Source organism: Mustela nigripes, chromosome 9 (genome assembly GCF_022355385.1).
Source record: "Mustela nigripes isolate SB6536 chromosome 9, MUSNIG.SB6536, whole genome shotgun sequence".
NCBI classification, from domain to species: Eukaryota; Metazoa; Chordata; class Mammalia; order Carnivora; family Mustelidae; genus Mustela; species Mustela nigripes.
Genome location: NC_081565.1, coordinates 36,291,530 through 36,312,564, shown reverse-complemented (window position 1 = coordinate 36,312,564; position 21,035 = coordinate 36,291,530). Strand labels below are relative to the sequence as shown.

At 50.3% G+C, this 21,035-nt stretch overlaps 2 protein-coding genes across 5 annotated transcripts; both read right to left on the bottom strand.

The window, feature by feature from the left end:
• Positions 1–4,989: 4,989 nt before the first annotated feature.
• Positions 4,990–8,311, bottom strand: STOML2 (stomatin like 2). The gene is made up of 10 exons (XM_059411418.1): positions 8,187–8,311; positions 7,808–7,945; positions 7,248–7,347; positions 7,051–7,109; positions 6,858–6,959; positions 6,574–6,708; positions 6,282–6,426; positions 6,083–6,162; positions 5,690–5,818; positions 4,990–5,270 (listed from the first exon to the last, which is right to left on the bottom strand). Exons 1-10 carry the CDS (start codon positions 8,229–8,231, stop codon positions 5,133–5,135), a joined length of 1,071 nt encoding a protein of 356 aa, XP_059267401.1. The 5' UTR covers positions 8,232–8,311; the 3' UTR covers positions 4,990–5,132.
• Positions 8,312–9,255: 944 nt separating this feature from the next.
• On the bottom strand, positions 9,256–20,959 carry ATOSB (atos homolog B). Of its 4 annotated transcripts, none has more exons than XM_059411415.1 (9): positions 20,851–20,959; positions 13,197–13,340; positions 11,970–12,938; positions 11,752–11,810; positions 11,456–11,561; positions 11,171–11,329; positions 10,918–10,986; positions 10,658–10,833; positions 9,256–10,519 (listed from the first exon to the last, which is right to left on the bottom strand). In XM_059411415.1, the coding sequence occupies exons 3-9, from the start codon at positions 12,861–12,863 to the stop codon at positions 10,366–10,368; spliced, it is 1,617 nt and encodes a 538-aa protein (XP_059267398.1). In that variant the 5' UTR covers positions 12,864–12,938; positions 13,197–13,340; positions 20,851–20,959; the 3' UTR covers positions 9,256–10,365. The 4 variants fall into 4 exon arrangements, with proteins under 4 accessions (XP_059267398.1, XP_059267399.1, XP_059267397.1 ...); XM_059411416.1 differs by lacking the exon at positions 20,851–20,959 and adding an exon at positions 16,509–16,551; XM_059411414.1 differs by lacking the exon at positions 20,851–20,959 and adding an exon at positions 16,216–16,502.
• Between the last annotated feature and the right edge of the window lie 76 nt (positions 20,960–21,035).

Genomic DNA, 21,035 nt, shown 5'->3' with positions numbered 1-21,035 from the left:
CAAGCGCACGCCGGACAGAGCGGCCCGCGGGGGCCCTCAGCGCCATCTGCCGGCGCCTCCGAAGAAGTTCGGCAGGGAGCGCCGGACCGGCCCCAGGAGGAGAATTTGATGAGAGATCATAGAAGTTCAAGAGAATTAGGAGCAGGGAGCTAAGCTAGAAGAGCTCAGGGAAGCACTGGTCATTCTTGATTAAGGCTAAGAACTGTCCTTTTGGAATCAAACTTAGCATGAATCTTAGCTCTGCCACTCGCTGGCATTATTGGGCATTACTTCATCCGTAAAGTAGGGATAACTATTTTCTCCTTTTTGCTTAGCTGACACCAACTGATAGATTTTATTATTCCCCCTCTTCATGTATTTTCACTGTATCTTCCAATTTAGTAATTTAAAAAATACTCCCAATTTAAAAATGGGCAAACGTGTGGCAACCGACGGGCTCAGTCGCTAGAGCATGCAACTCTTAATCTTGAGGTCGTGAGTTCAAGCCTCACATCGGACAAAGACTCCCGCTTTAAAATAAATAAATAAATAAATACATACATAAAATTTTACAAGATTTTATTTATTTGACAGAGAGAGATCACAAGTAGGCAGAAAGACAGGCAGAGGGAGAGAGGGAAGCAGGCTCCCTGCTGAGCAGAGAGCAGGATGTGGGGCTCCATGTGAGGCTCTATCCCAGGACCCTGAGATCATGACCTGAGCCGAAGGCAGAAGCTTAACCCACTGTGCCCTCCAGGCACCCATATAAGATTTTTAAATGGGCAAAGGAGGGGCGCCTGGTTGGCTCAGGCAGAAGAGCAGGCAACTTTTGATCTTGGGGTTGTGAGTTTGAGCCACGTTTGGTGTAGATATTACTTAAATAATTTTTTAAAAGATTTTATTTATTTGTCAGAGAAAGAGAGAGAGAGTACACACAGATAGAGTGGCAGGCAGAGGCAGAGGGAGAACAGGCTCCTCGCTGAGCAAGGAGCCCGATGCAGGCTCAGTCCCTGGACCCTGGGATCATGACCTGAGCCACTTAACCAACTGAGCCACCCAGGTGTCCCAAAATAAATAAACTTTTAAAACACAAGCATGTTTTTAAAGAATAAATAAATATAGGCAAAAGATCTGACTTTTTTCCAAAGAAAATATACACATTAACATTGCACCAATTAACATAGGAAAAGATGCCCAACATCATTAAGCATCAGGGGAATACTAGAGATACCACTTCATACTCACTAGGATGGCTGTAATAGAAAGGAAAAAAAATGAGTACTGGCAATGGATGTGGAGAAATTTGAACCCTCACTCACTGATTTTGGGATTGTAAAATGGTGCTTTGGAAAACAGTCTGGCAGTTCTTCAAAAGGTTAAATATAGAGTTACCATACTCCCCAGCAGTTTGACTCCTAGACATACATCCGAGAGAAATGAAAAGCATATGTCCACACAAAAACTTGCACTTGACAGTTCATAGCAAAACAACCCAAATGGCCTTCCACCAATAGACAGATAGACAGATATTGTATGATATACTATATCATACAATAGAATATTATTCTGCCGGGACGCCTGGGTGGCTCGGTTGGTTGGACGACTGTCTTCGGCTCAGGTCATGATCCCGGAGTCCCGGGATCGAGTCCCACATCAGGCTCCCGGCTCCATGGGGAGTCTGCTTCTCCCTCTGACCTTCTTCTCGCTCATGCTCTCTCTCACTGTCTCTCTCTCAAATAAATAAATAAAAAATCTTTTAAAAAAATATTATTCTGCCATAAAAAGTAACGGAGTACTGCTACCTGTTATTACATGGATGAAACTTACTAAGAAGCCAATCACAAAATAGCATTTTATATTATTCCATTTACATGAATACAAAAAGCTACAGAGACAGTACATTAGTGTTTTCCTACAACTGGGGGAAGAGAGGAGTGACTGCTAATGAGTACAGGGTTTTGGTGGTGTAGTAGGGATGGAGGAGAGATGATGAAAATGTTCTAAAATGTAATGGTTGCACAACTCTGAATACACTACAAATCACTGATTTATACTTTAAATGGGTGAATGTTATGTGAATTTACATCTCAAGAAAGTTACTCTTAAAAAACATTTTATTTTTTCAGTGTTCCAAGATTTATTGTTTATGCACCACACCCAGTGTTCCGTGAAATATGTGCCCTCCTTAATATCCACCACTAGGCTCACCCAACCCCCCCCCCCACCTCCCTCTCCTCCAAAACCCTCAGTTTGTTTCTCAGAATCCACATTCTCTCATGCTTCAACTCCCCCTCTGATTTCCCCCAATTCACTTTTCCTTTCCTTCTCCCAATGTCCTTCATGTTATTCCTTATGCTCCACAAGTGAAACCGTATGACAATTGACTTTCTCTGCTTGATTTATTTCACTCAGCATAATCTCCTCCAGTCCCATTCATGTTGATAGAAAAGTTGTGTATTCAATCTTTCTGATGGAGGTGTAATATTCCGTTGTATAGATGTACCATATCTTTTTAGAAAGCTACTTTTTTTTTTTTTTTAAAGATTTCATTTGACAGTTTGACAGAGAGAGAGAGAGAGATCACAAGCAGGCAGAGAGAGAAGGGAGGAAGCAGGCTCCCTGCAGAGCAGAGAGCCCGACGCGGGGCTCGATCCCAGAACCCCGGGATCATGACCTGAGCCCAAGGCAGAGGCCTAAACCCACTGAGCCACCCAGGCACCCCCAGAAAGCTACTTTTTAAAAAAATATTTATTTGAGAGTGAGAGAGACAGAGATAATGAGAGCACAAGCAAGAAGGAGAGGGAGAAGCAGGCTTCCCAGGGGGCTCAATGAGGGCTCAATCCCAAGACTCCATACCAGAACCCCAGGATCATGACCTGAGCCAAAGGCGGACTTTTAACCAACTGAGCCACCCAGGTGCCCCTCCATAAAGCTACTGTTATAAACAAAAGCCCTCTCCATTGGTTTCAGATTTCACAGTAAAGCCCAAGTTCTTGTAGTCCTGCATGGTCCTACAAGTCTTCATGCCAGCTCTGGCTTCCCTCTCTGATTTATCTAGTTGCCACTTCTTTGCTTGCTTAAGTTTGTTCCATCTATTTTAATTTTTTTTGCTTTTTATTTTTAACTTTTAAATTTTAACTTTTGCTCTTCCAGTTACAATGGCCTTACCACAGTCACATTTAGAATCTCCAGGTTTACTCCCAGGTGCTCAAATAGGTCTTCCCCTCATCTCCATATCTAGCTCAAATATAACTTCCAGAGGTTTCCAGGAACATAATGTTACAGATTACAGCCTCCTCTCCCACCTTCCTTCTTTTTCTTCTGTAGCACAACTCACTAAACATCTTATTAATGATTTGTCCCTTCCAAATAGAAATTAAAACTTATTGAGGGATATCTGACTGGCTCAAGTCGGTAGAGCTTGTGACTTGATCTCGCAATTTTAAGTTTGGGTCCCAAGTTGGGTATAGACATTAATTAAAAATTAAATGTTATAAATAAAATAAAAATAAAATCTTAAAAGAAAAAAAACCCTTTTTTCTCTCTCATTGAGAGCAGGGAATTTAGTTCTTCATTATTATATATCCTTAGTGCCTGGCATGTATTTTGGGGTTCAATAGTTATCAAATAGTTAAATGAGTAAGTTCTAATTCAGACAAATGTTGAAGAATGTCATCCCTTCACCTCCATCCCAATGGGTCCTTACTTCAGTTCAGGCCTCATCATCCCTTCCAGGATTGTTGAGGCCGCCTTCCTACTGTCTTTCTGCCTCCCATTTCATCTTCAAATACCCTGCCCACATTGTACCAGGTCAGTTGTATCTAAAGCACTAATATGACTACCTTAATCTTCCTAAAAGAATTCAGGAAGGGAAAAAAGAAAACCTTCATGGCTCCCTCCCTATCCTAAGGCTGAAGTCCAAATTCTTCGTATTCTATCTCCTTGTGCTGTGGACCTTGCCACACAGTTACACACCCTAACATCCCACCCTTCAGCCTTAGCAAACTCTGAATGTTCCAACTTCTCTGGAACTGTGGGCCTCCGCATATTCCCAAACCCTAGCCTGGTGAAGGCATTAATTTTTCCAGCCTGAGCTCAATGGCAGAGTTGGCAGCCCTGTTGCTCGCACCAGAACCTTCTCCTATCCTAGCACTTATCACTTTGTATCTATTTCCTTGTCTGTCTTCCCTGCCCAACTTGAGTCTGTGAAAACAAGAACCACTGGGTGGGTCTAAACTGCTTTTGTAAACTATGTCTAGGACTGAGGTTGGCCTATGGTAGAAATCATGAAATTTTTGAAGGAATAAGTATCTTCAGTTCCGGAAAACTCTTTAAGCATTCAGCAAGACTGTCCTGCCAGCATAGTTCTGCCTCCCATAAAAAAAAAATCCCCCCAGGGGCACCTGCTGGATGGGTCAGTTGGTGGAGCAGAGGAATCCAGCATGTGAAATAATCTTTTTTTTTTTTAAGGTTTTATTTATTTGAGAGAGCTTAGGAGAGCACACATATGTATACAAGCAAGGGGAGGGACAGAAGGAGAGGTATAACCAGACTCCCCGATGAGCAGGGAACCCAATGCAGGGCTGGATCCCAGGACCCTGGGATCATGAACTGAGCTGAAGGCAGACACTTGAAGGACTGAGTCACACAGGTGCCCCAAGCAGGTGACTTTTTATCTTGGGGTTGTGAGTTCTAGTCCCACATTGGGTATAGAGCTTACTTAAAACAAAATGAAACCAATCCCCCAAACACCTGCTCAAATTCACATCCCCATAGTTAGCAGGAGGAACTACACTCCCCAGCTGGCAGTTTAGTAGACCTGTGGCTTAATCCTTCCACCCTATCCCAAAGCTTTTCCTAAAGATAGGATGATTTTATCTACACGAAGTTCATTCTTACTCATGGAGGAATCAGCTTCCTAGACCTGAGAGGCCTGGAGGATGGAAGCAGACATCCATGGAAAACAATGGTGATTTTTTCCCAACTTCATTCCCCAATCAAAGAAGACAGTTTCTGGTTTGCCACTGGCAAGTTTATTACATGATTAAAGTTCAAATAAAAAAATAATAACAAAATCTTGGCAGGGAAGCTAGAACCAGAGTCTGGGAGTACTGTTTCCCTGTCCCCAGCCTCCCTGGCCAAGCCCAGCTCCATTAACTCAGTTTGACTCGATCAAATTCCTCATCAAGACTTCCATCTGTGCCCTGGACATCTCTGCTGCTCCCGCTGGAGACTGAGTCCTTGGCCCCTGGCACGGGGGCTTTGGTGAGGGCCCCATATACACCCATGGCCTAAGAAGAGGGACAAAGAGAGAGCCATGAGGACACATGAGAGAAGGCACATCCCAACCCACCAATGACTACAAAGAAAGTGGGGCTGGGCCCAATATGGTTGTTTTCCCTTTCTCTCTCTCAAGACTCAAACTTTTGAGCTGATTCTAGGAATCTTATAAGCTGTCAAAACAGGGTCACCCTCAAAATAATGGTGTAAGTATCTGCCAAAAAAAGAGATGTCTCAAGAGCTCCCCTTCCCCTATCTACAAGGGTGAGGAAAGTGTTTCATTCTTAGAGATTTATTCTCTACAGAGTCTAACAGGAGGTCCAGGTCTCATGGAACTCCAAAAGCCTCCACGGTGTATAAGTTGTGATGGTGATGGTGGGGTCTCAGTTTCTGGCATTGGTGTTGTGCTGAGTCCTCGGGGCACTCTAACCTGGGCCACCATACTGGTGACATCACCAGGGTTGGAGGGCAGCAGAATAGTGTTGGAGTCCTTAGCCAGTTTGGAGAACGCACTGACATACTGCTCAGCCACAGTCAGTGAGGCTGCTGCATCTCCATTCTGTAGCCATAGAAGGGAAAAAAAAAAACACAGATCACAGACTCGGACAAGGGATTGGGGACAGAGGGTACGTAGAGGGGAGGGGAGAAAAAAGAAGTCGGACTCCTGAAAAAAATATCAGATCACAATGCAGATCACAATACAAGAGATCATGTAATCTGGCTCAATGGAACACACAAAGGCAGGAACTTATCCCAAGGGTAGATGAGAAAACCTCTTCCAGTGTCAATTCCTGTCCCCGACTCCCAACCTGGGGCCTCTTACATGTTGTGTCAGAGCTGCAGCCAGGATCCGAATAGCTTCAGCCTTAGCTTTGGCCTTGGCCAGAACTGCACTGGCCTCCCCTGGAAGAGAAGAGACACAGCTTTACTCATGAGGTCAGGGTACATCAAAGCTCCTGTCACAGCACCAACCCTCAAAGATCCACACCCTGCTCCTCCCTCAGCCTCTACCCTCTGCAGACCTGCTGCCTGATTTATTTGTTCAGCCTTTTCCGCCTCGGAGGCCAGGATCTGTGCCTGCTTCTTCCCCTCTGCCACGTTGATGGCTGACTCTCGGGTCCCCTCAGACTCTAGAACTGTGGCCCGTTTTCGCCTTTCTGCCTCCACCTAGAAGGCCCCCAACAAGCCCCATCAAAAAGAAGCCAGAATAAACTCTTACAGAGACCTGTAATATCATGATAGGGAAGGGAGTCCAGGTACTCATGAGACTGGAGCATCCTGAAGTCCTCTTCCCCATCCCTCCCTGGCCCCCACCTGCATCTGCATGGACTCTTTCACCCGGGGTGGCACGTGGATATCCTTGATCTCATAACGGAGGCAGCGAATGCCCCAGCAGTCAGCAGCCTGATTGATGGCGTCCACAATGCTAGCATTCAGGGACTCCCGCTCCTGGAAAAAGAGGTATAAGTTCCATGGCCTCAACCCACTGATCAAGGGTCTAAGCTGAGAAGTGCCTCTGACTAATCTTAACCCCCAGAAAGAACTGAGAGTGAGAGGTATGTGTCTTTCAACACTAACTCTGGCTCAGATCCCCTTACCCGAAAGACTTTGTCCAGAGAGAGTTTGCCGAGCTCTGATCTCATGGTTGTCTGAGCTAGCTGTGTGACAGCATACTCAGGGTCCTCTACACCATAGCTTGCCTGAAAAGGGCATGGACAGTTTAAGAAGCTTGAGTGCAGGATTTTAGTGAGAAAAGCAACTCAGAAGCTGAATAAAGCAAGTAGGAGATACCTTGTAAGGGTCCATGATTCGCAGATAAAGGACTCCATCGATTTGCAGAGTTACATTGTCTATAGGTACAGGAGTGGGAGAGAAAAGGGGGAAAATCAGGCCTCCAATTTTCAGTCAACTCATTCTCCTGAGCTCTGGATCTCCTGCAACCACATCCTAATGGCCTCAGAAAACCCGTGTCACCCTGCACCCCTCACCGAGAGTCACAGCCGACTGCTCAGGCACGTTGATGACAATTTCCTTGAGACTCTGCACATATCGGATCCGGTCTAACACAGGGATGAGGATGTTCAAGCCCTGGGAAGAGGAGTCATGGGTCCTCAGGATGAGGGTTGTAGGGTTGGGATTCAAGCTAGGCCTGGAGTGGGTATGGAATCAACATGTGGTACATTCCAAGTACAGCAGAAAGCTGGGGGTGTCAATGGTAGGGAAGCCCAAGAGGATAGGAATACAAGGCTGCACATCTGAATGGAAGAGAGAATCAAGGGAATAGGCGCCAGCAGAGTAGTAGACGGGTGGAGCTGAGAGAAAGTAGATATGGGAGATACCCAAGAACGGGGTCTGTGGGATGCTAGAGCAAACAGGAAAAGATGGTAACATGGGTATGAAGTTCAGCAGCCTGCGGTTCGCTAGGTCTGGCTGGGGGAGTTGGAAACCAAAGGTGGGGGCAGGCTCAAAGGAGATCCCACCCCATTCGCCCATGTCATGGGGGAATTCGCCATCCGGCTGGCTCTGAGTGGGCAGAAGAGGTTCTCACAGGCTCCAAGATCCGATGGAATCGGCCCATTCGTTCCACCACCCAGGCCTCCTGCTGCGGCACAAACAGTACCACGGTGTTTCGGGGCAATCCAGAGGAGGCGCGACGCGGAGCACGACCAGAAGCCTGTACGGAGCCCTAAAGAAAAGACAAGGATTAGCTAAGACCCCAGCCGGCGGGGCACCACGCCCTTCTCGGCGCCTGTCCAGGAGACATCCTTCCTAAACCGCGACCCTAAAGGGTCCTCCGAGAGGAACTCACGTGGATACCATGACCTCTGACCCCAGTTCTCTGACCAAACTTAGAATCCCGCTTCTTCCCAGGTACGGACCCAGGTGCTCTCTGGCCCGACCTTTGGAGAAGGTTCCCCCGAACTCACCCTCAGCAAAAGGGCCCCAGTCCCCCGCGCCGCGCGCGCCAGCATTTCCCACGGCCGAAGGACCTCCGGAACCAACGAGACGAGGAGCAGAGAGGTCGCTCTAGAATCCCGGACCGGAGCCTTTCCTCCTATATTTCCACTCCCCAGACGGACTTCCGGCCGTCGGCCCTCCCCCAACCTCAGCCAATCAGCATTATTCAGCTGCAGTGTGTATCAAACTGTTTCCTTGGAGATGCAGGCCTTCTAGTGAAGGCCCGAGGGTGGAACTCGTTCTAGTTCTCGTTGATCGAGTCCAAGATCCCGGACATGGTGACTATACAGGCTATTTTCCATGTGCAGCTGGTCCAAGAACACCTCCCATCGAATTCTTTACCTCCATCGGAGACTCAGTTTACCCTTCTGAGCATATAAACGCTCCTGTCACCATAGCGACCAGGGGATTGGAGCTCTTTCTTACGGTTGCCATAGTGACATAGTCAGGTAGCTGTGTTGTATCCAGCCCTCCCACTAGGGACTGACCCCATTCCCGTTGCCGTGGTGACTGGGCCTAACAATGCCTAGTGATTGGACTGAGATTTCCCCTTCCCCTCTTTTCGCAAAGCACCACAGCTTTTTCTACTTCTTTCAACCTCTTCCCAGTTTATCAGGCCTAGCGCCCTTGCATAGCGCCCCACACAGCCCCTACATTCGGCCTTCTCTGGATCATGTCACTGCACATATCCCTGATGCCCTGGCACATCTTCTAAGAGACCTCCATTAAATCACTCTCATTTTACATTTCAGGGCTCGTAAGTTCAAGAGGGGCTAAAATCAGTAACAAAAGAACCACTATAGGAATGCAGGTCTACATTCAGAGAGTTTAGCTTTTGTGGACTGAACCTTCCCCACCACCCAACCCCATTTATCTGAAAAGAACAAGACCAGATCCTGAGAATCTTTAGGGCCTTGCCTAAGACTTCATGGCCTTGGGCCTCAGGTGTCCTCTTTGGAAAAATGGGCAGTCTGAGCTCCAGTTAGGCCCTCCATCCCCAGTACCATACACTCCCCAACAGAAAAAGTAAGGTTTAGCTCAAGTTTCCAAACAAGAATTTATTCTTTCTGGTTTTTTTTCTTGAAAAAAAGTACCAGGTACAATTTTTTCCTTTTTCCTTTTTGTTCAAGTTTCAAGCAATTGCTTGTTCCCCTCAGCCCAGCCCTAGGAGTTAGGGCTAAGACTGGGTCAGAATCTGGTGTGGGTATTGGGGTAGCTGGGAATCACATGACTGGGTGTGAAGGGTATCCCTCACCCCAGCTGAGGTAGGTGGGTCAGAGTCTGGCCAGATGAGAGGAGGCATCCCAGTCCTTGGCCCTGACTCTGCCCCCTGAACACCTTCCTCAGTCAGGACCCCAAAGCAAGGAGACACAGGCAGGAGGATAGGGACAACTGGAATCTGGAGACTTAGATGAGGGGTGGTTAACCTGTGTGTGTGCATGCATGCAAGCTCTCTCTCACACACACCACGCAAATACAAGCTTGCATGTGTGCACATACGTACACACACACACACACACACACACACAGCTGGTTTTCAGAGAGGGGTCAAAGGGTAGGGGAAGTGAAAGGTATAAGACAGGGCACGGGAAGCTGAGTCTTTGGCTAGTGACTCAGTCCTTCTGGGATAACCTCTCTGCTGTCAGCTGAGGAAAAAGAGTTCTTCCCTAACCCCAACATCAGCTTCTTCAACTCCTGAGCTTGGAGCAGTATCTGAGAGTGAGAATAGAGGAGGGGCAATGCCAATTACCAGGTTTGGGAGGTTACCAAGGCAATCCAATTTGAATAAATTATAAATTAAAAATAAATAAAATAATAAGTGGCCCCTGCCCAGGACAGGGAGGCAACGCTGGCATAACTTGCCTGGGAACTTGGGATAACCTCGGGATAGCTCTGGTGTCTCCCCACTACCTAAGCTGGCCTGGGAAATCCAAGGGGATGAGGAGGCACGTGGAGTACCCAAAGTAGAGCAGAGTGTGGTAAGGATCGGAAGCCTTAAATACCCAAATAATCAATTTGGGCATGAGCATGGTGAGGGCTTTAATTCAAGCCTGGAGGATCTTTTGCCACCTTTCCACATATTTGCTCTGTTCGGGATGGAGCAGGATGAGCTGGTACTTGGCCCCCATGGGTTCAGGGCACTGACAATCAGGGCAAAGGTGAATAACGTGGGTTGTGAGGGGACTCAGTCACTGCCTGCAGTTCGTAGGGGAGCCCTGTGTCCAGTTCCAGGCTCCGGCGTGAAAAAAGCAGGCGGATGTCTCCATGCAGGCTTAAGCGGCCTGAGCGGGAGCTCCGGAACCTGGGGGAGGACAGGGTGATCAAAGAAAGGATCCAGACAGTTTAGAGGCCAGGAGAGATCCTATTCAGAGAAGAGAAAACCCAGGGTGGGGAAAATTCTTTCCCTGGGCCTCCCAACGCCCCTGGGCACTGTCCTAACCTGAGGTGCAACAAGTAGCAGAGGAGGCGGCAGGTGGGGCTAGCATTTCCCTCCTCACCCACAGGCACCAAAAAGAGGCGATGGCGCAGGAAGGTCATATGGGCAGCAGGCATGTCCGAGAAGTCAAAAGTCACAAGGAACATCTTCACCACAGTCTGGTTGGGGTTAAATAAGGTCTGGGGGCAGGACAGAACAAAGTTCGTAGGGTCTAGGGGCTATTTTCCTCTTCCTACTGCCCCTCCTTCTCAGGGAACACTTACCACTTGGATGGTGCCCACCTTGGGCACGCTGTAACCCTTCCTCCCCAGGGGGTTCAGGTCCACGACACCCTAGAAAGGCCATGGAGCCATCAGCTAAAGTTGGGTCTCATCCATCTCCATGATCTTTCACTCTGGGCCTGGCCCTCGCCCCACACAAGAGTTCTCCCCACCCGGCCCTGAACACCTAAAGAATCCCTTCTGCCACCAACCCCTCATCCTCACAAGCTAACTTAGAGTTGAGGTCAGATCATACCAGGAAGGGGGCCGGGGCATTTTGCTCAGAAACATCAAAGAAGGTGACAGTGACAGGCAGCGTGACATGCTGGGGGCAATAGGATCCACTAGCTCCAATCTCTGCCGTAAAGCCCTCAATGTGGCCAGATGGTGCAAAGCGTCCTCGCAGCAATGATTCCTGGGGTGGAGATGGGGAAAGCATATTAGGAGACAGACACCAGCTGTTTTCCTTACCCATCCAAGCCACATTCCACCATCTCACTTCCCCCAAGGCCCCCCAATCACAGAATCCAAGGGGAACTACCTCAAAGTTGCCCAGCAGGGTACGGCTGACGGCAGGGGTAGGAACAAGGGAGGCACTGGGGGGGCTCAGCAGGCCTGGCCCCTTCCGGAGGCTTCGAAGGGAGCTCCTGGTAGGGGAGGGGACACACAGTGTGTTGGCTTAAAGCATTCTGCTATGCTTACTCATGTCCTTGGGTTCACCCTTTGCCACTATCTAGGGCTCCTGCCCTGGGGTCCCCTACCCTGGGGTTGGAAAAAGGATTACAGACTTTTGCCCTATTTGCAGGGTCAGAGCAGAGGGAGAAGCTGATCACTCACAGCTTCAGGCGACGGGCACCTTTCAGCCTCCGCCCCATGGGACTGCAGTCTGTTGGGTCCTATGGAGAGGAAAGATTACAAAAAGAGATTGGGTGGAGGCTAAGTATGTTTGCAAGCAGGAACTCATTACAAGCTCTCATAGGAACATCCCCACTGGTCTTCACCTTTTCCCATACATGTATCTACTTAAGAGTAGACCGTCTCCTCTCCTGGCTTACCAGCACAGGCTCCTTGGGCCCAGGCAGCAGATGGCTCCAGAAGGGTGTGGCTTTGGCATCAGAACTGTTGGCAGCAGGAGGGTGGCCCAGGGTTCCCCGGCGCCTCCGAGGGGCTGGCCCCTCATCCTCAGAGCTGACATCTAGGGCTTCTCCAGCAGGAAGCAGCCTTCGCTTGGTGGGGCAGGGGCCTGGAGGTCCAGGGCCAGGGGGTGTGTGCTCGGGACTATGCCCATTGGCAGTGCCAGGGGACTCCCTAGGCCAGGGGCTTCCCCCGTTGCCCACCCCAGCCACTGGGCTCTTACCCCCTATTTGTGCAAGACTGTGCAAATCAGTGTCAAATGTGTGCAGCTGGCCCAGAGGGGCTGGCCCTGGAGACTCCCCCAGGGACCCCTGTACCCCTGGATCTGGGGAAGCCCAGTCTCTGGTGTGCAAACTGTTGCAGGAAGCATTTGATGGGGAACAGGGGGGACTTTGGGCCCCTGAAGTCCAAGGTGAGGTGGAGCTACTTCCCTGTTCCACAACACAGAGGCCATGATGGCAGAAATGCTGGCTGGTCACACCCAGTCCCAGCCCCAGTCCCTCTGGGCCTAGTAGCCTCACAGTAGATGGTTCTTCAGGGGGTAGTCCCTCTCTGGCCCCCAGCCCAGGACCTCTCTTCAGCTCCCTGGGAACCTCAGTGGGTGGGGCCGGCCGTTTGAGGGCCCTATGAGGCTCAGAGGCACCAGCTGGAGGGGAAAAGATGGATACCTGGTAGACCCCGGGGGATGTCGCCCCCCCTGCTGGGCTGTAGCCCATGAGCAGGCCACCCTGGAGAGCCCCCTGCCTGACTGCAGGCTGTGAAGGGCCAGCCTCTGGTTCTGAGGATGGAGACGGCTCCGCCTGCACGTGGCGCATGAAGCCCCCCTTGGGTCAGGGGGGCCCCCCCACACAGCCTTTATGCTGGGCCTGGGCTGGGGGGCCTGGGGACATCTGTGCAAGAGAAGAGAAGAAAAGACCATCAGAGGAATCTATGAGTCTTCTCCCTTCCACTTGAGTTTCAGATCCTCCCCCAGCCTGAAGAGATGACCTTGTGGGGTTCCTGGGGGTGTAGGTGTCCAAATCCCCAGAAAGATTAATGGAATATTGATCCCATTAATAATAGACCAGTGCGAGAACTTCTAAGAGGGTAACGTGTTTAGCTCAGGTTTCTTACTGGACCTGTTTCCCCTCCCTTTCCCTAGCACTCACGCCGATGAAGAGGCCTTAAGCCTAGATGTGTGTTCCCTCTTCCTGACTGATGCCTTGCTCTCCTAGCTTGCAGTCTGGTCCATTCCCGCTGCACTGGCAAGGTGACTGCCACCATTCCGTGCAGCTCCTGGGCTCAGCCGGACCCTGAGGGAAGAAGAGCAGACATAAGCCAGAATGCCTGAAGCCAATGGTTAGGCTCCTCTCCAATTGTGAACTCCCAGAGTACCCTCCAGGATATCCTTCTCCCATATGAAAAGCTCTTCAGAAACAGAAGGTGCAGTCTTGGGATCCAGAGCCCAGAGGGCAGAGCTGGGCTACCTAAGGAGTCAGAGAGAGGCAGGTCTCCCTTCAGTGGAGTAAGGATGTGAGAAGTAAGTTGTGGCAGGATGACCACTTATCAGGGCCACCAGCAAAGAGATTTCTGCCCTGAACATGAGGGGGATGTAATATCCCAGGATCCAAGAGATCATGCCACATGAGAGCTGGTCAGAGCCATCAATGAAAGAATGAATTATTCCATTCAGTTTTCCTAGTCCAGGCCACTGAGTTGTGTAACTCCTTCCCCGTAAGTCTATCTCCTAAGGGACAGTGCTACCCCAAAGCCCTAAGGGCAGAGATCTTGCAGAAATTCGTGTCCCATGAGCACTCCTCAGAGGTACAAACCTCAGGTCAGCTCAAAGCTGACTCTTCAAATGTAAACTCCCAATTGCCTCCAGCAGTCTATCCCTTTAATAGGAGGCAACAAATCTAATCAAAAACAAGTGGAGGGGGAGTGGAGGAGGCACTGCCAGAAGGCACTTTCCAGGACCTACCCTCCCCCTAGGCCCTGCAAACTAGAGATAAGGCAGGGGCAGTCAGACAGCTGGAAGCAACTAAGACTACCTCTTCGCTTTTCACAACAAGTTCCACGAACTAAAATGCAAACCACTGTTTTTCTGACAGGGCACAAGATGGTCTCTACTGACTGGTTCATCCCCAGGATCCCATACCAGGTGAGGGGAATGTCAAATTGAAGGCCATCTTCCTTTATGTAAGGAAATAGTGCCTCCAGGATCAAGCTTCTCCTTTGTGCAGTAGTCTGTGCTGACTGCCATCCACAATATCTCTTCCCCTTTAAAGAATATCTCCTGTATGCCTACCTAAGTCCTGTCTTTACTCCTTGGCTAGCCCAAATGCCATTCCCTCCAGAAAGCCTACTCTGGCCACCCTAAGTCATAAATCTCTCTCTCCCCCTCTGGACTCCACCTAAGGCAGTGTCATTATCTACTATAATCCAGTGACAGTTTTGCTTGCTCTTGTAGGTAAGAAATCTCTTAGACAGGAGTGCCTAGGTGGCCCAGTCAGTTAAGCATCTGACTCTCGGTTTTGGCTCAGGTTATCTCAGTGGCATGAGATGGAGACCCGTGCTGGCTCCACACTCAGTGTTAAGTCTGCTGGAAATTCTCTCTACCTCTTCTCTGCCCCTCATACTTGTGCTCTCTCATTCTCTAAAATATATAAATAAATCTGAAAGGAAGGAAGGACGGAAGGAAGGAAGGACGGAAGGAAGGAAGGGAAGGGGGAAGAAAGAAAGAAAGAAAGAAAGAATTCTCCTAGACAGACTATGGGATTCTTCAGGGTAGGTTTGTGTTCTGCTCCTCCACCAAATTTCAAGTATAGGGATTAAGCACATAGCAGGGCTCAAAAAAGTAGAATGGAAGCCCCAGAGATCTCAGCAGTGCAATCGGTCCTGACAGTGCAGAGAAAAACTCCCAGAATGAGAGAAGCAGAGATATTACTTGCACAGAGAGAGTCAGCAAAAAGAGAGGTGGAAGTGGAGGGCAGGGAGAAAGAGAGAGTTGTACCCCAGAGACTGAAAAGATTTCCTATACCAAGTTCCTATCATTGCATCTAACACTACCCTATTTCACCACATTCTCATTAGAAGTAAGACCCTTAAGAAAATTCTGGTTTTCTGTGGTGGTTGGGGTATCTGGAAAGGGCAGAAGTCCAATGACAGCATTGTCAGTGGCGCAACATGTATTCATCTCTACCCCTCCTTTTCTCTACCCAAACTATACAGATTCAGAAACGGCCTTTTCTGTAACACTCCACCCCCTAGTCATCCAAGTTGGCCTCTTGAGTCCTTGCCCTGGGGAAGCCAGGTGATGACATGATGCCCTATTTGACCCCAGCATGCCTGGCATCTGCTTATTTTCCCAGAGCTCTCTCAGTTCCTGCTTTGTCAATGAGAATCTCAAAGACTCACTTCCCTGCTACCCAGCCTGTTTGGCTCTAGATCATGGCTTCAAGCTGACTCATGGGGCAGGACTGTGGAGGAGGGGGGCAGAGTAGGCCAAACCTCACTCTGTGCAGGGGGTGGGCAGCAGCTGGCGTCAAACAGCTGTGCCAGGCTGTGGCTGGCAAGGACTACAGCTCCCAACATGCCCAGGGAGCAAGGCCAGCAAAAACAACAAGTCCCAGAATACAGTGGGTTCTGTACCTCAGACACCTGCTAGGCCTGGGTGGTGGGGTAGGTGGGTGTTGGTATAGATATAAGCTCCAGGCTCACTCTCCCCTTCACTTCAGTATTAAAGATACCCATTTCTACACTGATCAAAGAGGGTGACAGGAAGAATTCCTCTCCATGTGCTTTCTACCCTTGTGTCCCACCAGTTGAGACAGAACAGCCAGCTGCTCTGCATTTTTTCCCTATACGTGTCCATACACGCAAGGGGGGCTACTCCCATGGACCACCACCACTGTGATTACAAAAGTCAAGCTCTGCTCTCTCACCAGCCCCTCGACCGCTGGCCTAAAACCCTCTACCTTCAGAGGAGAGTGAGCAGATGTCAGTACCTCCTCCAAACTAAGCCCGGCCAACTCACCCCTTTTCCTGGACTCCTTGTTCTGGACTATCCCCCAACCCTGCTTAGTCTCCCAGGTCCATTTTCACCCCTCTCCTCCCCAGACCCTGGGACAGGCCCCATTCCCTAGTGGAGCTTCGGAGATTTGCTCTTCCCCCCTAGCACACACTCACCCCGCTCTTAAATTGGTTCCGCCGCGGCGGCCGCTGCTCCGGGCCCTTCCGTCCCGTCCCGGTCCCTCCCCTCGAATCCCGGGTCCTCCCCGCCACGGGCCCCCAACCCAGACAAAGGGTGGCTCAGGCAGAGCTCTGCTCTGCTAGGCTGTTCTCTGTTCAGCTTCGTGTGCAACACTAGCGGGCTCTGGAGCCCGCAGCCCCCCAGCCACTGCCGCACCCCTCCCCGCGACTGTCCCTCCCGGTGGCCGCCCCGGCTCCGCGCTGCCGACTCCGCTGCCCCTCTGACTCACAGGCCATTTCCTACCAGCTGATGGGGCCGCCCGCCCCGCCCAATGCCCCAACACCCCCGCCGCGGCGAACGCGGCCGCCACGCCCCCCTAAGACCACGCCCTCCATGGGCAGCGATCATGCTGATTGGCCCACAGGAGTCCAGCCTCTCCACGACCTCAAGTGTGAGGCACGCCCCCCTCAAGAGACGCACGCCCATTGGTCCACAAGGGGGCAGGCCTACCCGGGACCACCCCGCCCATCTCCTTAACCCCTCATCTGCCGAAATCCAAAGGCGCTCCCTCCCCTTCCATTTAACCCTTTCAAAGGCTTGGGCCTCCCACTTCTCACCTCCACCCTACCTCTTCCGACGGTGTTTAATAGGACGCCCTAGGGCTTTCATGGACAAGTTCGACAATCTCCAAAGTCGGCCTGCTCTTCCCACACCAAACCCCAAATATCCCCACTCCCATTCATCTCTCCCTTCCTTGCAAACCAGAGCTTCAGAGACCAGAGGCCTGCTGAAGTCTAGAAAGCTTCCTTCATGCCAGAACAGATGAAATAGTCCAGCAGTGGGACCTTGTGTCCTTCCATTGAGAAATGGTATTATTCCTTTTCTTACTCTATATTGGTGTTCTTTTGCCTTCATTAGAGGGACCCCAAGGACTCCTGAGATAGGGATACATTTTAATTCGGGGACCTACACATTCTTTTTTGTGTCTCTGAACTACCATTCTGAGACCAAGACTGCTTCGTCCTTTCTACCAGTACTCTCTCTTTATAGGAGACTGAGCACCCAGGGGAAGTGAGATAGTAAAGCTTCTGCCATTAGTGCGGTGAGATGTGCCAAACTCTTCTGATGGAGCTCACTTCCATGACTCACAGCTCCCCTGAAACCTCCCTATCCTCCCCCTGAGTCACTGGGCTCCAGGCTCAGGCCAGAATCAGCATTCTAAATTCTTGTCCTTCTACCATTTAAATGACCAGGATGGGAACCTCTGCCATGGATGGGGCATTAAAAGATACTTTTTAGGGGCACCTGGGTGGCTCAGTGGGTTAAAGCCTCTGCCTTTGGCTCAGGTCATGATCCCAGGGTCCTGGGATGGAGCCCTGCATCGGGCTCTCTGCTCAGCAAGGAGCCTGCTTCCCTTCCTCTCTCTGCCTGCCTCTCTGCCTACTTGTGATCTCTGTCTGTCTAATAAATAAATTAAAAAAAAAAAAAGATACTTTTTAGAGGAGCTGCTTTAGGGGCAAGCTAAGAATATACGTAGCCCTGACAATCTTCCCCTATGCACTTGTTGATAAGTCAGTTTCCAAACTTAAGAAGCTTTTTGTTTCAGTCTTCCACAGAAGCAAGCGAACACCAGAATGAAAAGAGGGAAGACACAGGGCATCACCTCAGTCAGAGGAGTATGCAACTCTTGATCTTGGAGTGGGGAGTTCAAACCCCATGTTGGGTGTAGGGATTACTTACAAATAAAATCTTAAAACAATAACAACACAAAACAAAGAGGGAAGACTCAAACTGATACCTGGAGAACTGGCATCAGCGAGGGTAGACTCTCTGGGTTTTGCCTCCAAAGAGGGGGAGTCCATTCTTCTGTAGTTCAGAGCCCACAGAAGGCCCAACATCCTTGTTTCTACCTTGCCTGTACTGTAGGCCCCAAGGGCCCAGAGGTTGTCAGTGTGCAGTAAAGAAAGGCTCCCCTCCCCCTACTTCCTCCTTCAGCCTTAGACTTAGGAAGAAAAACTAAGTAACCCTTCTCTCTGGCCCCTGTCTCCTCACCTCAGACCAGGAGAAAAACCCTGAAAAAGAACCCAGTTCCAGTGGACTCACTTCTTCATTGGTTCTCTAATAGTAAGGAACAGGATTCAGGAAATTTTCAAAATCCTGAACAAAATGGCAGAGTACTAAAGAAAGAACCTGCCTGCCTTAGTAAAAGTTTACTGGGAAGACAAACAGACACAGAACACTATAGGAAATTAATAGTCCCTTGGTGACGCCACAGAACAGGTAGTAAGTTCTGTTTTACTGCCACTAACATAGGCCAAGGCCTTAGTTACTTGCAAAGGTCTTGGGGGTAACAGTTCAGTGGGAAGGATCAAAGATGTTCTAGGCCTCTCTGTACCCTAGGAAAACAGCATGGTACAATCAAGAGGCCCTAACTAGCTGCCCCAAACTCTTACCCTGCTTTATTTTTTCATAGCAGTTATCACCACATGGCCTCTCTCTGCCTCACACACTCACGCATAGTTCTTTCTCCCCCTATTAGAATGGAAGCTCTATGAGAGCAGCAAAGTTGTTTTGTTCGTGCCAGTATTCCCAGAATCAACATCAGTGCCTGGCACATAATAGCCACTCAGTAAACATTGGCTAAAAGAAATGATGAGCCCTGGGCTGCGTGAACACAATCAGAAGGCCTGGATCCTAATTCCTGCTCTTTCACTGTGAGACCCAGAGAAAGTCAATCTCTTTGGCTGCAAATTTTCAACTCTATAAGATGAGGAGTTTGCATAAATGATGGCCATTGAGGGCCTCTGTAACTCTGGCCTTATATTGCTATGTTTCTAATAGCAATTGTTCACTCAAATTCATTTTCAGAGGATGGACCTAAATGTCTGAATGCCCTCCTGCTTGTATTGAAGCAGAGAGGCTAAATATCCCAGCCTCACCACAGCAAACTGATGCCCTTTTTCTTCATGCCCCACCCACTCAAACAAATGCCTCAGTCCTGAGGAAGCTGGAGTGTTTGCCCTAGGCCCGCCTCTCTGAGAGACAGTCTGGGAAGCTGTGTTGCCATAGCAATCAGCTCCTCCTCAAAAGGCTTCAGCCTGCCCTCCCTTACCCCACCCTACCCCACGGCTTTGTCTGGTCTCAGCACCCCCTCCCTCCCTGGCCAGTCACAGCTAGAAGGAGGTTGGCTAGGGGCCCCTTTCAGTAACACTGTCACACACATTCAGCCACTGTGGGGAAGGCTGGCCTTTTTCACCCTCTCCCAGATAGCCCAGGGGCAAATAGAACTTTGGCACTATATCAAGGCTCCTCAGGAAACCTGAGGGGCTCCCTGGAGGTCTAAGCCCTCGTCTCCATTCTGACCATCAGCTTCCAAGCCAGGAGTGTGGGAGTCATTCTCTTTTCCTCTTCCAGCTAAGGCTGGAACCTCATATCCCTTCTGGAGTTCAGCCTGCCATAGTAGCCCATCTCTCAAAACATATATCCAAGATATATGTAATTTTCAGCCTTCCCAAAGAAGGTCCTAGGGTTTTTAGGTTTTAGGTCCTAGGGTTCCCCCCAGGAGAAGGAAAAGGGTGGGGAAAGTAAGTTTGTGGCAAGTGGTGAAAAAGTGGCAGCCAGTCACTTGTGGAGGCTGTTGGAAGACATATTGGTAGGAGTGGGGTGGGGTCTGGGCCTTGCTCCTGGTAACTAGGGTCTGTGGCCGTTGAGCACAAAGTTCCGGGCAGGGCACAGCTCCTGGATGGGCAAGTCCCAGGCCAGGCCCCAGGGCGAGGAAGGAAGTGGGAAATGAGCACACCCAGAGCATAGGGCAGGGCAAAGTGGGGGAGGGGGGAGACAGGGACCGAGGCAGGCTTCTGGGAGGAACAGGAACTAGAATGGGGGTTAACAGGAACACCAGCTGGGGGAAGAAACTCCAGTCTCACCCAGGCAGATCCAAAGCCAACTGAGGAGACAGTCACAGAAGACCTAGTAGCAAGTGGGGCCTGATCCTCCCTCCCTAAGAGTGGTAGCCTGAAGGTGTTATTAGGAGCCAAGGAGCCAAGGAGCCAGGAGCACTAGGGACTGGCTTTACCCCACCAATTCCATCACACCATTCCTAGAACACAGTACACAAGCCTCTTCCTGAGTCTCTACAAAGCCCCAGGACTTTCTCAAAGGACTAGTGGTTCTTCCCCACTCAGTTGGGGCCTACAACTCTTCCCCTCACACAGTGCCCACAACCCCATCCCTTCTTTCTGTGCACAGTCCCTCTGTCCCTCCGTTTCTCCCACACTCTGGACCACCAGCTCTTCTCCATCACAGGGCACCTGCTTTCCCCAAAGCAACTTTAGATCCCCTCCCCCTCAAGTATAGCCAGCCTCCAACCCTCCACATCAGACAGCGTCCTAGCCCCCTCACACTGTACCTACAACCTCGGCAAAACACTCCGGTCTCTCCCCCAAAAAGGCCCCTGGAGAATGCACCTGCTTACCCACACATTGAGCCCCCAAGTCCTCCCCCAACTCTGTCTTCCTTCCCCCCCACAGCAGTCCTCAGATTCTCTCCTTTTCTAACGTGCCCCCCACCTCCTGTTTGCCCAAGCGCACCCCCATCCTTGTCCCTCCTTCCACGCGCACCCCACCCCACACCTGTAGTTCCGTGAGTCCCGTTGCACCTGAGGAGGTAGTGGGTTGGGGCAGTTACAGAGAGGCCCTAGCAGCAGCCTCGGCCTGCAAACCTCACCCCTTCTGTCCGAGCCCCGCCCCCGCAACGCCCAGGCCCACCCCCTCCCTTGTCCCACCTCCCACCTTCTCCGGGCTCGTCCCCTTTGCTA